Raw genomic sequence first — 17,031 nt, forward strand, 5'->3', positions numbered from 1 at the left:
GGTCAGGACAGAATCGAATAATACATTCAAAGTGCTGAAAGAAAAAAACTGCCAGCAACTAATACTATGTCTGACAAAGCTGTCCTTCAGAAAGAAAAAAGAAATAACGTGTTTCCTCGACAAACAAAGCTGAGGGCATTCAGGACCACTAGGTCGACCTTAAAAAAATGCTTAATGGAGTTTTTCAAGTAAAAATGAATGAAGTTGGGAGCGGTGGCTCATGCCTGTAATCCCATTTTGGGAGGCTGAGGTGGGTGGATCACCTGAGGTCGGGAGGTCAAGACCAGCCTTGCCAACATGGCAAAACCCCACCTCCAGTAAAAATACAAAAAATTAGCCAGGTATGAAGGCCACTGAGATCGTGCCACTGCACTCCAGCCTGGGTGACAAGAGTCAAACTACATTTCAAAAACAAAAAACAGAACAAAACAAAAAAAACAAAACTTGAGGCCTGGCCTTCTGCTCCTCTCCAACCTCCCCTTCTCTGGGCCCAAGCCACCTTGGCTGAGGAGGGGGCGAGGAGGTGTGAGCCCCTGCCAGGAACCGCCTGCCCGGACCAAGTACTCGGCCCCCAGGCCTGCGTTCAGTGAGGCCTCCCGTGGCATCAGCATGTTCGTGTGGAGGAATGTGGAAGGTCACTCTGCGGCCGTGTTCCCCTGGTACTCCATCCCCTTCCTCACCCCTCCCTGCAGCCACACGAGGCCCAGCAACCTGCCAGTCACTCAGTGGCCTCCAACCAGAGAAAACAACCTGCCAAGTTGGCAGCTGTTGCTCACGAGCGTCCACCAGGTGGGACAGGGAGTGTTGACCCTGGGCGGCCCCCTGGAGCCACCTGCCCTGAAAGCCCAGGGCCCACAACCCCACACACTTTGGGGGTGGTGGAACCTGGTAAAAGCTCACCTCCCACCATGGAGGAGGAGCCCTGGGCCCCTCAGGGGAGTCCCTGCTGAACAGTGAGACAGAGAATGGCCATGATGATGCTTTCCTCTCCATCATGTCTCCTGACACCCAGTTGCCTCTACCACTCAGATGATGTCAGGCCCAGTCCCTCAGTGCCCTGCGCAAGGAACAGGACTCATCTTCTGAGAAGGATGGACGCAGCCCCAACAAATGGGACAAGGACCACATCCGGTGGCCCATGAGTGGCGGTCATGATATTCAGCAACCGGCACCAGGTCCTGGCGGGGCGCACCAGGGTCACCCCAACCAGGATAACCAGACCGTCAGCCAGATGCTGAGTGAGCGGTGGTACACCCTGGGGCCCAATGAGATGCAGAAATAGGACCTGGCCTTCCAGGTGAAGGTGGCCCACTTGCAACAAGGACCGAAAGAAGTCCAGCTCAGAGGCCAAGCCCACAAGCCAGAGGCTAGCAGGAGTGTAACAAGGGCTCATGGGAGCGGAGCATATCAGAGACGGGCACTGTCACTGCCCCTGGGGTGTCCTCTGAACTCCTGTCAGTTGCAGCCCAAACACTCCAGAGCTTGGATACCAAGAAGCAGCTTCTGTGGGGCAGAACGGCTGCACACAGTCAGGGAACCTGGCTCAGCCTGGCCCAAGCCTTCTCCCACAGTGGGGTACACAGCCTGGACGGCAGGGAAATAGACCGTCAGGCACTACGGGAACTGACACAGGTGGTGTCTGGCACTGCATCACACTCTGGCCCAAAGCCTTCTACTCAGTATGGAGCTCCAGGCCACTTTGCAGCCCCTGGTGAGGGAGGTGACCAGTGGGCAGCCCTGCTGCTGCCCACCTGAGCTGCTCATTCCCAGCACATGGCCAGTGAGGACATAGTGAGTGACGAGGAGCACACGGTCATCCATGAGGAGGAAGGGGTGATGATGTCATTGCTGATGATGGCTTTAGCACCACTGACACTGATCTCAAGTTCAAGGAGTGGGTGACCGACTGAGAGTGGGGACAACTCTGGGGAGGAGCCAGAGGGCAACAAGGGCTTTGGTGGGAAGGTATTTGCACCTGTCATTCCTTCCTCCTTTACTCCTGCCGCCCCTTGCTGGATCCTGAACCCCCAGGGTCCCCCGATCCACCTGCAGCTTTTGGCAAAGACTATGGTCCCACCCTGTCCTCCTCCTACACATACTCGGATGCTTTCTCCTCAACCTTGGCACCCACCTCCTTCTTACTGGGCCCAGAAGCCTTCAAAGCCCAGGAGTCTGGTCAAGGCAGCAGAGCGGGCCCCCTACGGCCCCTACCCCTGGGGATGGGGGCCCAGGGATGCCTTCCAAGGTGACCTGTTTCCTCCCAATGGATCCTGCCACCTTCTGGTGCAAGAGACCTGAAAGTGTGGGCGACCTGGAGCTACCAGGCTCCTCAGTCATCAGGGTCCCTCCCAACACTAAGGCTTTCCTAGGCAGGAGCTGAGCTGAGCCACCCGGGGGGCAGAGCCTGAAGAGAAACTGACTGGGCTTTCGGGGTCGGGGCAGAGGGAACCCCACGGACATGGATCCCACACTGGAGGACCCCACCACGCCCAAATGCAAGATGAGAAGATGCTCCAGCTGCAGTCCAAAGCCCGACACCCCCAAGTGTGCCATGTGTGATGGGGACAGCTTCCCCTTTGCCTGTACAGGTGGAGAAGCCGAGGACAGGCTCAGGGAACCGGAGACCGAGAAGGCACTGTCCTCTTCACTGCACGTGCCCTGGACCAGTGCCGGCCCTGATCATGCAGCTCTTCCAGGCCCACTGCTTCTTCCTGTCCACTAGGCCACAGCCGCCCTCCAGGCCCACTATGCACACATCTTCCCCTCCAAGGTTTGTTCTGCCCCTGCCCTGACTCCCAGCCCTGTGGGGGTCCTGATCCCACCTCACCTGGCTCAGACTCTTGATGCTGCCCTGGCTGCCCCACCACTGCCTCTGCCCGAGAGTCACGTGAGGCTGAGAGTAGGGGCAGGGGCAGCAGTGGTGCCAGTTGGAGGGCGGTCCAGTGGGAGGAGCCTCAGCCTCGCGGGCTGCTCCGTGGGACTGATGATTGCATGATCTTCTGGGCACCTCACGGATCTTCAACTGCAGGTGAAACGGATGCTGGTGGTGGGTGCAGGGCCGCTGGGAGCTGCTGCATGGTTCCCAGAGGCTGGACTGGGGCAGGTGCCAACTGAAGCTGCTGGGGCAGCATAGGCAGGATGTTCTGCACACAAACCTTGGAGAAGATGATGTGTGCATAGCGGGTCCACTGCTGCTGCCCCTGCCCTGACTCCCAGCCCTGCCTGACCCCACCTCAACCTGCTCAGGCTCTGGCGCAACCCTGGCTGCCCTGCCACTGCCTCTGCCCCAGAGTTGGGGCCTTGACAGCCTGGTTGGAAGGGGACACCCCAGCCCTGCCTCAACACCTGGGGGTCTCCTTAACTACCACAGGCAGGTGGGCAACCCCAAAGATCCCAGGACTCACAGTACCCCCTGAGAACATGGAAAGTATGTGGGGGTAGCAATGGAGGGCAGGATGGTTATCTTCTCCCAGGTAAAGCCATTTAATCCTTTCAGTTTGGGACAGAGTAAGGCCTGCCTCTTTTTTTTTTTTTTTTTTTTTGAGACCGAGTCTTGCTCTGTCACCCAGGCTGGAGTGCAGTGGTGCGATCTTGGCTCACTGCAACCTCTTCCCGCCAGGTTCACGCCATTCTCCTGCCTCAGCCTTCCGGGTAGCTAGGATTACAGGTGCACGCTACCACGTCCGGCTAATTTTTGTATTTTTAGTACAGACGGGGCTTCATCATCTTGGCCAGGCTGATTTCGATCTCCTGACATCGTGATCTGCCTGCTTCCCCCTCCCAAAGTGCTGGGATTACAGGCGTGAGCCACCACGCCTGGCCAAGGCCTGCTCCTCTTATCTATACCCCCTACCCCTGCAGCTGTGCCGGGGGAAAGCTGGGCAGTTTCCCTCCTCCGAGCCCCTGTACATACCATGAATTGTGGGACCTTCAGAGCTTTTCACTTTTCGGAAAATAGCTCCTGCTGGGGCTACAAGATGGAGTGTGAAGAGGGCCTTGGGCCACAGGGAGGCGCCTGTGGACTAGGGGGAGTTCATGCACCCCTTCTTTCCCCAGAGGGGCTGGACTCAGGTGAGTATGGGGGTGGGGGCTCCTGCACTTCGACACAGGCAGTGGGAGGGTTTTCTCCCCATTCCCTCTGCACTCCCAACTTGAGCTATACTTTTTAAGAAAGTGATTCACCCTGCCTTTGCCCCCTTCCCCAGAACAGAACACGTTGATCATGGGCGATATTTTTCATTGTGCCAAAAAGTTGCCATGACCGTCATTAAACCTGTTTAACACCAAATAATAAGGAAAATAAAATAAAAAATTCAGGCATGGTGCAGAAACTCACTCCAAATAAATTACCTACCAAAATATATAATGGTGGAAATATTCCAAAATTCAATATTTTGGGATTTATACACAAAAGATAAACAAATTAGAGGCCAAGAGGCTGCCGGAAGGGAAAAACAGGGCCTGGGAAGGCCGTTGTGAGGAATGAGCTGGGCCTAAAGAGGCCACTGGCAGGCGGGAGCTGGACCTGCCGAAGTGGCCGAAAGGCAGGAGCTTTGGACTGGGGAGGCCGCAGTGAGGCCAGAGCTAGCTGGGCGTGGAGAGTCTGCTGTGAGGCCGAGGCCGAGGCCGGGCCCGTGCAGGCCTTCGAGAGGCGGGAGGCTGGGCCTGCAAAGGCCGACTGGAGATCAAGTTCTGCGCCTGAAGAGGCTGCCAAAAGTCAAAAGCGGGGCCTGGGAAGGCCGCCGAGAGCCATGAGCTGGGCTGGGCCGAAAGAGGCCACTGGGAGGCAGGAGGAGCTGGGCCCGGGGAGGCCGACTTGCTGCTCTTCCAGGCCCACTTCCAGGCCGACTTGAGGACGACTTGGGCCTGCAGAGGCCGCCGGGAGGCCCAAGCTGGGCCTAGAGGAGCCCACCAACCGGAGGCCGTTTGGGGCCTGCAGATGCCATCGGAGGGCAGGAGCTGAACCTGGAGAGGCCACCATGAAGCCTGAGCTGGGCCTGGGGAGCTTGGCTTAGGGAAGTTGTGGGCCTACCAGGGCCGCTGGGAGCTGGGCAGGAGCTGAGTCCAAAGACGTTGTTGGGACCTGGAGTCGGCCCAGAGTCCGGCCCGGAGATGCAGCCGGGAGGGAGAGCTGGGCCCGGAGAGGACGCCGGGAGGCTGCAAGTGAGTCTGAGAGGCCAACTTGAGGAGGCCTGGCCTCCGCCTCCCGCATGGCCCAGCTGTTCCTCCTGGCTGCATCTCCCGCCTCCCAGCAAACAAGCTCTTTTGGCTCAGCTCCCGCCTGCATTTGTAGACCCCGAAGTTTCTGCAACCAAGCTCTTCAGACCCACATCCCTTCTCCCAGTGACTGAACAGTCCCAGCTCCGGCTGGAGAAGGGCGTCTGCAGACCCCGCTGTTGCCTCCCAGGGGAGTCACCAGGCCCAGCTCTCGCCCCACCGTGACCTCCCGGGCCCAAGTCCCTGCCTACCTCCCAGCAGCCCGCGTGCGACCCTGCTACTCCCTCACGGTGGTCTGTTGAGGCAGGGGCTCACGCTGACCTCTGTCAGTGTGGGAGGGGCCGGTGTGAGGCAAGGGGCTCACGCTGATCTCTCTCAGCGTGGGAGGAGCCAGTGTGAGGCAGGGGCTCACGCCTCTGGGCAGGGTGCCAGAGGCATGAGTTGGGCATCAACAGGCCACCGTGAGGGAGGAGCTGGGCCGCACGCGGGCTGCTGGGAGGCAGGCAGGGACTTGGCCCCAGGAGGCCACCGTGGCGGCAAGAGCTGGGCCTGGAGAGGCCCCTGGGAGGCAAGGGCGGGGCCTGCAGAGGCTGTTCTCCAACCATTGCTGGGCCTGTACAGGCCACCAGGAGGCAGGAAGTGGGCCCTCAGAGCTTGGCTGGAGAACGTTCGGGGCCTACAAAGGCGGTTGGGAGCTGGGCAGGAGTTGAGCCAAAAGAGCTTGCTTACTTCCTGGGAGGCAGGGCTGGGAGAGGCCGACTTCAGGACAACTTGGGCCTGCAGCGGTCGCCGGGAGGCCCAAGCCTGGCGTGGAGGAGCCCACCGACCGGAGACCATTTGGGGCCTGGAGATGCCATGGGAGGACAGGAGCTCATCCTGGAGAGGCCACCGTGAGGCCTGACCTGGGCCTGGGGAGCTTGGCTTGAGGAAACTGTGGGCCGACCAAGGCCGCCAGGAGATGGGTAGGCACTGAGTCCAAAGAGGTTGTTGAGAGGCAGGAGTCAGGCCTGGAGATGCAACCAGGAAGAAGAGCTGGGCCCGGAGAGGACGCCCGGAGGGTGCAAGTGGGTCTGGAGACGCTGACTTGAGGAGGTTCTGGGTCCGGAGAGGCCGCCGGAAGGGAAAAACTGGGCCTGGAAAGACCGTTGTGAGGAATGAGCCCCATGGGCCTGAAGAGGCCACTGGCAGGCAGGAGCTGGGCCTGCCGAAGCGGCCGAGAGGCAGGAGCTTTGGACTCGGGAGGCCGCAGTGAGGCGACAGCTAGCTGGGCGTGGAGAGTCCGCTGTGAGGCAGAGGCTGGGCCTGTGCAGGCCTTCAGGAGGCAGGAGGCTGGGCCTTGTCGAGGCCTGCAGAGGCCACCGAAAGTCAAAAGCGGGGCTTGGGAAGGCCGCCGGGAGGCATGAGCTGGGCTGGGCCGAAAGAGGCCACTGGGAGGCAGGAGGAACTGGGCCTGGAGAGGCTGCCAAAAGGCAGGAGCTTCGCCTGAGGATGCCACAGTGAGACACCATCTGGGTCTGGAGGCTCCACAGTGAGGCAGAGGCTGGCCTGTAGAGTCCGACAGTAGACAGAAGTTGGGCAAAAGGCTGATTTGAGGAAGATTTGGGCTTCAAGAGTCAGCCACGAGGCAGGCACTAGGCCTGGAAATGGCCCGACAGTCATGAGTTGGGCCTAAATGGGCCACTGTGAGGGAGGAGCTGTGCCTGTTGAGGCTGCTGGCAGGCAGGCAGAAATTTGGCCTGGGGCAGCTGCCATGAGGCAAGAGCTGGGCCTGGAAAAAGCCCCTGGGAGGCAAGAGCAGGGCCTGCAGAGGCTGTTCTCAAGTCAAAGCTGGGCCTGTTCATGCCACCGGGAAGCAGAAGGTGGGCCTGGAGAGTTTGACTTGAGGAAGTTTTGGGCCTACATTGGCCGCCATGAGCTGGACAGGAACTGGGCCAAAAAAGGCTGTTGTGAGGCAGCAGTTGTGCCTGTAGACCCAGCCAAGAGGAAGACGTGGACCTGGAGAAGCCCCCATGAGGCAGAGGTTGAGCCTGTAGACGCTAACAGGAGGCAGGAGCTAGGCCTGGAGAGGTCAACTTGAGGAGATTTTGGGCCTTCATAGGCCACCAGGAGGCAGCAGTTGGGACTAGAGAGTCTGACTTGAGTAAGTTTTGGGCCCGGAGATGACATCCTGGGACAGGAGTTGGGCCTGGAGAGGCCACCGTGAGGCATAAGCTGGATGTAGAGAGGCCAGTGTGAGGCAAGACCTGGGCCTGTCTAGGCTGCTGGGAGACAGGCAGGAATCTGGCCAGGGAAGGTTGCCATGAGACAAAAGTTGGGCCTGGAAAGCCCCTTGTGAAGCATGAGCTTGGCCTAAAGAGGCCACTGGGTGGCAGGAGCTGGGTGTGTAGAAGCTGCTGAAAGGTTGGGAGCTTGGCTTGGGGGGTCCACAGTGAGGCAGATGCTGGGCGTGAAGAATCTGCTGTGAGGCAGATGTTGGGACTGTAGAGGCCGACGGGAGGCAGAGGCTGGGCCTGGAGAGGCCACCAAGATGCAGGAGCTGGGCCTGGAGAGGCTGCAAAGAAGCATGAGCTGGGCCTGGTGAGGTCGACTTGAGAAAGTTCAGGGCCTGGAGAGAAGGCTGGGAGGCAGGAGCTGGGTCTAAAGAGGCTATTGCAACGATGGAGCTGTGCCTGTGGAGGCTGTTGTGAGGCAGTAGCCTCATCTGCGGAGACTGCCGTAATGTAGGGTATGGGCCTAAATAGGCCATTGTGAGTCATGAGCTTGGTCTGTAGAGGCTGACTGGAGAAAGTTCTGGGCCTGGAGAGGCTGCCGGGAGGTGGGAGCTGGACCAAAAGATGTAAGCACATTTGCATTTATTAGGCACTTTATTTCCATTATTACACTGTAATATATGATAAAATAATTATAGAACTCACCATAATGTAGAATCAGTGGGCGTGTTAAGCTTGTTTTCCTGCAACTGGATGGTCCCACCTGAGCGTGATGGGAGAAAGTGACAGATCAATAGGTATTAGATTCTCATAAGGACAGCGCAACCCAGATCCCTCACATGCACGGTTCACAACAGGGTGCGTTCTCCTATGAGAATCTAATGCTGCTGCTCATCTGAGAAGGTGGAGCTCAGGCGGGAATGTGAGCAAAGGGGAGTGGCTGTAAATACAGACGAAGCTTCCCTCACTCCCTCACTCGACACCACTCACCTCCTGCTGTGTGGCTCCTTGCGGCTCCATGGCTCAGGCGTTGGGGACCCCTGCTCAAGTGCATCCAAAGCGACCCTTCCCACACCAGTCTTCACAGTGGTCAAGGGCAGCAACCACTTAGCTCCCAAGGCATGTGCCTCAGCTGGCATTTCGTCACAATCAACAGTAAGTGGTAGCTTGAGTCACTGTGAGGTCACCTACTGGAAATCACCAGCATCCCATTTCCCACTGGCAAAGAGCTCAGCACTGCCCCCTGGGAAACCAAACCTATGCCCAAATCCCATCTGTGTGGGTTTACCTCCTGGGACCCTTCCTAACATATTAGTCAGAGTCCAATCAGGAAGCATAAACCACTCAAAAGTTTAAAGTGGTAAAATTTAATACAGAGAATTATTCATTATAACAGGTGAACAGCATAATGAGAGATTGGCTAGCACAAAGTAAAGAGAACTCTAGAGAATACAGGACAAGCCCAGGCCAGGCATGGTGGCTCATGCCTGAAATTCCAGCAATTTGAGAAGCTAATGCAGGAGGATTGCTTAAGGCCAGGAGCTAGAGACCGGTCTGGACAACACAGTGAGACCCTGTCTCTATCCAGAAAAAGAAAAAAGTTAGCTGGGGCTGGTGGTGCACACTTGTAGTCCCAGCTACTCGGAATGCTGAAGTTTGAGCCTGGGAGGTCAAGGCTGCAGTGAGGCATGATTATGCCACTACAGTCCAGCCTGGTGACAGAGCAAGACCCTGTCTCAAAGACCAAAACAGCAACAACCGTTTACAGACAGAAAAGAAATAGAGCCAATAAGCTGAGGAAAGATGTTGAAATGTGACAAGTAAAGTAACATGAGGTCTTTTGTCTATTTAAAATAATCAAACAAAAAATGACTTACTAAATTATAATACCCTGTGCTGGCAAAGGTGCAGTGAAATGGGCACTTTCTTATACTATGAGGGGTGTTTAAATTGTGTATAAGCTTTCCTGGGTAAAGCCTGTCAATTTTTTAAAATAATGGAGACAGGGTCTCACCATACTGCCATACTGCCTCCTCCAACTCTTGGCCTCAAGCAATCCTCCTCTCTTAGCCTCCCAAAGTGCTAAGATTATAGCTGGGAGGCACCCAAAACCCTGTCAATTTACATCAAGGGTAATGAGAATGTCCATTCACCATGACTCACAGTAATCTTATTTCTGGGGAGACAATTCAATCTAAACAAAAGGTCATCTGTACACACACAGTAAAAATCTGGGAGTAACTGAAGACAGAGTTGGTAAGTGAAATAAGAAAAAGTTATAAGAAATTAAACTATGGTATCAATAGGCACCTGGTAAAAGGTCAGTTGATGTTAGCTGCTACTTTTTGTTGTTTTGAGACAGGGTCTCACTCTGTCACCCAGGCTGGAGTGCAGAGGCCTGATCATGACTCACTGCAGTCTCAGCCTCCCTGGGCTCAAGTGATCCTCCCACCTCAGCCTCCCAAGTAGCTGGGACTAAGGAACATGCCACCACACTAGGCTAATTCATGTGTTTTTCTGTAGGGATGGTGACTCCCCCTTTGTTTCCAAGGCCTATCGCAAACTCTTGGCCTCAAGCCATCCTCCTGCCTCAGCCTCCCAAAGTGTTGCGATTACCAGTGTGAGCCACCACACCTGGCCAGCTGCTACTTTTATCAATATTATTATTATTCCACTCAATTAAAAATTATTATTTTCAAGGCTATGCAACAGTATGTATCCTACAGCGTAATTGTAAAAGCATATACAGTCGTCATCCCTCAGTATACAGAATTAGTTCCAGCCCCCCATCTCTGCATATACCAAAATCCATGCCTACTCACGTTTCGCTGTCACCCCTCTGGAATCCATGTATATGAAAATTCCAAATATTAGTTGGGCATAGTGGCAAGCACCTGTAGTCTCAGCCACGTGGGAGGTTGAGGTGGGAGGATCGCTTCAGCCTGGAAGGTTGAGGCTGCAGTCAGCTGCGATAGCACTACTACACTCCAGCCTTGGACAACAGAGGGAGACCCTGTCTCAGAAAAAAAACAAAACAAAACAGGTTAGAAATTGTAATCTAACCCTAACCCTAACCCCTTAATCCTAACCCTAACCCTACACTAACCCTAACCCCAACCATAACCCCAACCCTAACCCCTAACTCCTCAACCCTACCCTAACCCCGAACCCCTAACCTAAACCCCAAACTCTAACCCTAAATCTAACCCCAAACCCCAACCCCAAACTGAACCCGAACAGTACCCCTAACCCGTAACCCTAACTCTAATCCCTAACACTAACCCTAACCCTAAACCCTAACCCTAACCCCTAACCCTAACCCCTAATCCCTAACCCCTAACCCCTAACCCTAACCCCTAACCCTAACCCCTAACGCCTAACCCAAACCCCTAACCCCTAACCCCTAACCCCAACACCTAACCCTAACCCCTAACCCAAACCCTAAACCTAACTGACCCTAACCCTAACCCTAATCCTGACCCAACGCTAAACCTAACCCTAACCCCTAACCCCTAACCCTGACCCTGACCCTGACCCTGACCCTACCCCTAACCCTGATCCTACCCCTACCCCTGACCCTAACCCTACCCTAACCCTAACCCTACCCTAACCCTAACGCTACCCTAACCCTAACCCTAACCCTACCCTAACCCTAACCCTAACCCTAACCCCTAACCCGAACCCGAACCCCGACCCTACCCTGACCCTGACCCGGACCCGAACCCTCACCCTCACCCTAACCCTCACCCTAACCCTCACCCGAACCCTAACCCCTAACCCGAACCCGAACCCGAACCTGAACCCTGACCCTACCCTGACCCTTACCCAGACCCTCACCCTGACCCTCACCCTGACCCTCACCCTGACCCTAACCCTGACCCTGACCCTCACCGTAACCTGACCCTGACCCTGACCCTAACCCTCACCCTAACCTAACCCTGACCCTGACCCTAACCCTCACCCTCACCCTAACCTAACCCTAACCCTGACCCTGACCCTAACCCTGACCCTGACCCTAACCCTAACCCTATTGCCTTGGTTTTCTTCTAGGGTTTTTATGGTTTTGGGTTTTACATTTAAGTCTTTAACCCATCTTGACATAATTTTTGCATAAGATGTGAGAAAGAGGTCTAGTTTCTGTTTTCTGCATATGGATAGCCAGTTTTCCCAGCACCATTTATTAAATAGGGAATCCTTTCCCCATTGCTTGTTTTTGTCAGGTTTGTCAAAGATCAGATGGTTGTAGATGTGTGGTGTTATTCCTGAGGACTCTGTTCTGTTCCATTGTTCTATATTTCTGTTTTGGTACCAGTACCATGCTGTTTTGGTTACTGTAGCCTTGTAGTATAGTCTGAAGTCAGGTAGCGTGATGCCTCCAGCTTTGTTCTTTTGGCCTAGGGTAGTCTTGGCTATACAGGCTCTTTTTTTGGTTCTATATGAAATTTAAAGTAGTTTTTTCTAATTCTTTGAAGACAGTCACTGGAAGTTTGATGTGAATAGCATTTAATCTATAAATTAGTTTGGGCAGTATAGCCATTTTCACTATATTGATTCTTCCTATCCATGAGTATGAAATGGTTTTCCATTGTTTTGTGTCCTCTCTTATTTCCTTGAGCAGTGGTTTGTAGTTCTCCTTGAAGAGGTCCTTCACATCCCTTGTAAGTTGTATTCCTAGGTACTTCATTTTCTTTGTAGCAATTGTGAATGGGAGTTACTCATGACTTGGCTCTCTGTCTATTGTTGCTGTATATGAATGCTTGTGATTTTTGCACATCGATTTTGTATCCTGAGACTTTGCTGAAAATGCTTATCAGCTTAAGGAGTTTTTGGGCTGAGACAATGGGGTTTTCTAAATATAAAATCATGTCATCTGCAAACAGAGATAATTTGACTTCCTCTCTTCCTATTTGAATATGCTTTATTTCTTTCTCTGATTGCCCTTGCCAGAACTTCCAGTACTATGTTAAACAGGAGTGGTGAGAGAAGGCATCCTCGTCTTGTGCCAGTTTTCAAAGGGAATGCTTCCAGCTTTTGTCCATTCAGTATGATATTGGCTGTGGATTTGTCATAAATAGTTCTTATTATTTTGAGATACGTTCCATCAATACCTAGTTTATGGAGAGTTTTTAGCATGAAGGGATGTTGAATAATGTTGAATAACTGAACACCAACATGGCTTCATCTCCAACAGTGAAATTGCTCATATGAAGGTCACCAGTAAGCTCAAAAGGTCCCATCTGCCTTCATTATTTGACCTCTCGGCAACTTTTAAAGTATTAGATCATGCTCTATGATCAAGACATTTTCCTTTCTCACTTCTTGATGACACCACATAAAACTAGTTTTCCTCCTTCTTCACAAACAAACTTTTTGGGTTTCTTTTTTTGTTTGAGACGGTCTCACCCTGTCACCCAGAAAATACATCCAAAATGATAGACTTGAATAGGAATAGTAATTAAAAGTCCAAGACTTCAGATCTGTCGGTAGACTCAAGCCTGGCATAGGTCACTTGCTAGCTGGGAGTCTAGGCAAGATATTTTATCTTTCTAATTCTGTTTCCTCATGAGCAAAATGTGGGCACTATAGTTATCAGTTGGTAAGGATTAAATGAGCTGGTACGGTCATAGCTTAGTCACATCACACAGTTCTCAGAATATTTTATTTTAGTTTAATGAATACGGGTCCTTAGTGTACAAAGATAAATTTATAGAATAAATAAATTTTCTAACTACAACTTCTCACCACCATATAGAGTTTTTAACCTCCATGAGGAATGAGTTCAACATCTCTGTAACTCTTAATATAAAATATTGAACTGATGATATGGTTTGACTCTGTTTCCCAACCCAAATCTCATATAGAATTTTAATCCCCACCCTAACCCTAACAGTCATAACCCTATGCTATCTCTAACCTAACTTAAAATGATTAGAGCCTAACAGTTGACTGAATAAATGATGATTGATCCTAAAGGAATTAAGTAAATAATTCATTAGAGAATTATTAAAGAATTAAGAATTAATATTCCACAAATACTCGCTGTGTCTCAATGGTGCTCCTTGATGCTCCTAGGCTTTGGTTAACCACCCCCGCTTAACCTTCGCATCCATCCCATGGAAGGTCCTAGTACCATCTCCATTTTACAGGTGAGACGTTTGAGAACCTGCCTAGGGTCACACACCTGGGCAGTATCAGGCCTAAATATGAGCAGGCACAGGTGGTCTCAGAAGAGACGCTGATGTCATAACAGTACAAGGAAAAGAAGGAGCAGAAGTGAGCATGGTGTGATGGCCAAACATGCCATGGGCTGACCCCACGTGGATCCAGCCCCACAGCTGGCCAGGATACACTTTTCCTGTCCTTACATGAAGTTTTCACTTCATCATAGGAAGAGCACAGAGCGCAGGGAGAGTGTTCAAACAGCACTGGTACGTACTAGGAACTAAAGACGTTGGCTATCACTGACTCACTGAAAAGCAATCAGACAAAATACTAGAAATAAACCACAGGGACAGCTGGCTTTCTCTTTAGGTGTCAGGCCTGCATGTGTTTCCTTCCAAGTCTGTCCCCTCATTCTGCAAAACAGACATGAACTCAGGTGATGAGTCAGGGTGCAGGAGCAGTGTGGGGTCAGAGGAAGCCCCCGACCCCAGTCCCTGACGTGGGCTCCTTGCTGGTGGCTTCCCCGTCCCTGGGGTCTGACCTTGTCCCCGTGTCGGGGCCCTGGCACCGGCACACCCACTCCACGCTCCAGTCTCCATCTGAGGAGGGAGAGGAACTGATCACGAGCTGGACCCATGGCCATGGGATGATAGTACCTGGCAGCCAGTGGCTCTGAAACTGTCTCTGCTCCAGCAAAGTCCGAGGCTAAGGCCAGTGGCTCCCACGGTCCTTGGATTGTCTCTGGGGATTGTGGAGGCCCCTTTTCCTCACGTCCCTCTGCAAGCGATGAGATGGGAGGGGAGGCTTAGTGAGACTCCGTCCGGGTGCCAGTCTCCTTCCCAGCAAGCAAGAGCAGCCCTGCTGGCTGCAAAAGGCTGTTGCCACGGGGCCATCCAAATATTCTTGCTTTCTTGGCAGGTCTTTGGTCTGAACCAACAATCCATTACTACTAATCTAAGACACCCCAAATCCTGGTGCTTGGTTCGCCTCTCAAATATACTCACTGAACCCTCCTCTTGCCACCGACGCCCTCGTCTCCAGCTCAGCTCCTGGCCCTGCCACACAGTGACCTCGGATTGCAAATGAGCAGCCACAGCTCCGCCTTCCAGCCGGGCTGGAGGTTTTGTTGTTTGGGGGTCGGGGGACTTGTCCTTCAGATGAGCTTGACAGCTGAGCAGGTGTGCAACCGGTTTGCCAGTCGCTGGTGGCGCCAAACACCCTTTTCCCGGGGCATGGAGCCCAGCTTCCATTCCTTGAGCACGGGAGTGCGCAGAGGCGGCTCTGACAGCTCATTCCACCGAGAGAGGGAGCGGGAGCCCAGCCGAGCCCCTGTGCGCACAGCAGGGATGGCACTCGGTGCACGGTGCCCTGGAGTCCGCAGCGAGTGCTCGGGGAGGCAGAGAGCGCTCGGCGTGGGCGGCACCCGCAGGCGCTGCCTCCCCAGGCTGCCCCCATACCCGGGCCCACGCGGTGCCGGCGGGGCCATTTGCGCAGCCGCCCGCACGCGACCCCTTGCTCCACCCGGACAAAGCGCCCAGGGCCATCCTGAGTCCCTGCAGGGTCAGGGCCTGCGGAATCGCGCGGCCTTTGCTCCACAAAACCACTGTGTGCTGGAAGAGCCCTTTGGCCGCTTTGCCTCGAAACTGGACCCGCGCATCTGAGCCTGCGTTTCCGTTTTCCCGAGAGACCCGGGACTCCCTCCCCCAAGGACAGGAACGCAACGCACTGGCAGAGCTCGCTGATTGGATGGGGGAGAGAAGTGGGCGGAGTGAGCACTAGGAGATCCTGTCATTGGATAAGAAAGAGAAGTGGGCAGGGTGGGCACTGGTAGAGTCTCTACTGGTTGGATAGGAGCGAGAAGCGGGCGGGGCTAGCACTGAGATCCTGCAATTGGACGGGCATGAAGTAGGTGGGGCGAGCACTGAGGAGACCCTGCCAATTGGACAAGAGAGAGAAGTGGGCGGAGTAAGCATTGGTAAAGCCTGCTGATTGGGCAAGAGACAGGAGTGGTAGGAGCAAGGACTGCGGAGAAGGCTGCTATTGGATGTTAGGGGAAAGAGGGCAGAACAAGAAGGTGGCGAGCTCTGCAGATTGGACAGGAGAGATAAGCAGGAGGAGCGAGCAATGAATGGAGCCAGCGGTGAAAAGAGCCCTGATAATTAGACAGGGGAGAGCAGTGGAACCAGAATTCAGGTTACGGTCACGGTGACAGCCAGAAAGGAAATTCCAGCACGGATGCCGACCGCACCAACCCAAAACTATGACCCGAGTCCTAACCCACCCTAACCCGGCCAAAACCGAACACCAAACCCTGACTAAATGCGAAACGCTGACCCGGACCTGGACCTGGACCTAGTACGAACCCAAGCCTGAACCCTAACCCCTAACCCCTAACCCGTAATCCTGATCCTAGACCCTAACCCCGACCCTAAACCCTGACCCTGACCCTGAAGGGGGACATAGAGGAAAGAGATTGAGAGGTTTGCATATTCAATGACATACATTTTCTTCGTTAGTCGATGTTAGAAAGCAAAGGCTTTTATCTCGAGAAATTTCTGACCTAAAGAATGATGTACAATAAACTGTATTCAACAATTGATCAACATTTTCTAACAAGGTGGAATGAAAATATAAAGTGTGGGGATTGCTACTAGTCCTAATACACTAATCTGTGGTTAGGAAGGTTTATTTTTTTCCCTCCAAACCTAAGTAGTACATGTCTTAAATTACCTTCCAAAATGTACGACTCTTGGAGCCTCAGACGGGCTGGCGTTAGTCAATACTCCACGGCTGTTTGTTGGATGAGTGGACAACAGCATGGTCGACAGGTCCTGGTGCAAAATGTCTTGGGCTGCCTCAGTTTGAATCCTGCTTCTGCCATCGACCAGCCGTGTGATTCTGTAAAAGTATTTTAACCTCTCTGGGCCTTAGTTTCCCCATCTGTAACTTGAGGGCCTACCTCAAATGGGTTCCTGGTGAAGAGTAACAAGACTATATCCGGAGTAGGTTTCAGTTGCCTTTTCCTCCGTCTTTCCACCCTCCCCTCCTACCCTTCCAAATCTTTTTTTTTTTCTTTTTTTCTTTTTTTTTTTTTTGACAAGGTCTCCCTCTGTTGCCCAGGCTGGAGTGCAGTGGCGTGATCTCGGCTCACTGCAATCCCCACTTTCCAGGCTCAAGCGATCCTCCTCCTCCTCCTACCTCAGCCTCCTGAATAGCTGGGGCTACAGGTGTGTGCCACCACGCTAGGCTAATTGTCATTGTGTGTGTGTCTGTGTGTGTAGAGGCGTGGTTTCTCCATGTTGACCAGGCTGGTCTCGAACTCCAGGCCTCAAGCAATTCTCCCACCTCGACCTCCAAAAGTGCTAGGACTTACAGGCGTGAGCCACCGCCCTCACCCCCTTCAAATCTATTAAAAGGTGAGAGTCTCGCCAAGGCAATGAGA

General features: G+C 53.4%; 1 protein-coding gene and 2 pseudogenes across 2 annotated transcripts; 1 reads left to right on the plus strand and 2 right to left on the minus strand.

Moving 5' to 3' along the window:
* Positions 1 to 468: 468 nt before the first annotated feature.
* On the plus strand, positions 469 to 2,380 carry LOC129527978 (protein capicua homolog; annotated as a pseudogene).
* Positions 2,381 to 4,220: 1,840 nt separating this feature from the next.
* Positions 4,221 to 5,730, minus strand: LOC129527980 (putative uncharacterized protein FLJ44672; annotated as a pseudogene).
* A 1,008-nt stretch (positions 5,731 to 6,738) lies between these two features.
* On the minus strand, positions 6,739 to 15,257 carry LOC129527979 (putative uncharacterized protein FLJ46235). Of its 2 annotated transcripts, none has more exons than XM_063700490.1 (4): positions 14,594 to 15,257; positions 10,250 to 10,440; positions 8,133 to 8,190; positions 6,739 to 8,039 (listed from the first exon to the last, which is right to left on the minus strand). In XM_063700490.1, the coding sequence occupies exon 4, from the start codon at positions 7,961 to 7,963 to the stop codon at positions 7,340 to 7,342; it is 624 nt and encodes a 207-aa protein (XP_063556560.1). In that variant the 5' UTR covers positions 7,964 to 8,039; positions 8,133 to 8,190; positions 10,250 to 10,440; positions 14,594 to 15,257; the 3' UTR covers positions 6,739 to 7,339. The 2 variants fall into 2 exon arrangements, with proteins under 2 accessions (XP_063556560.1, XP_063556561.1); XM_063700491.1 differs by having other exon boundaries at positions 10,246 to 10,440.
* Positions 15,258 to 17,031: the final 1,774 nt, after the last annotated feature.

Source organism: Gorilla gorilla, chromosome 19 (assembly GCF_029281585.2).
Source record: "Gorilla gorilla gorilla isolate KB3781 chromosome 19, NHGRI_mGorGor1-v2.1_pri, whole genome shotgun sequence".
Lineage (NCBI taxonomy): Eukaryota > Metazoa > Chordata > Mammalia > Primates > Hominidae > Gorilla > Gorilla gorilla.

What these genes read in the sequence shown, in the direction of transcription:
- LOC129527979 (XM_063700490.1), bottom strand. Translation starts at nt 7,963, where the DNA reads ATGGCCTATTTAGGCCCATACCCTACATTACGGCAGTCTCCGCAGATG.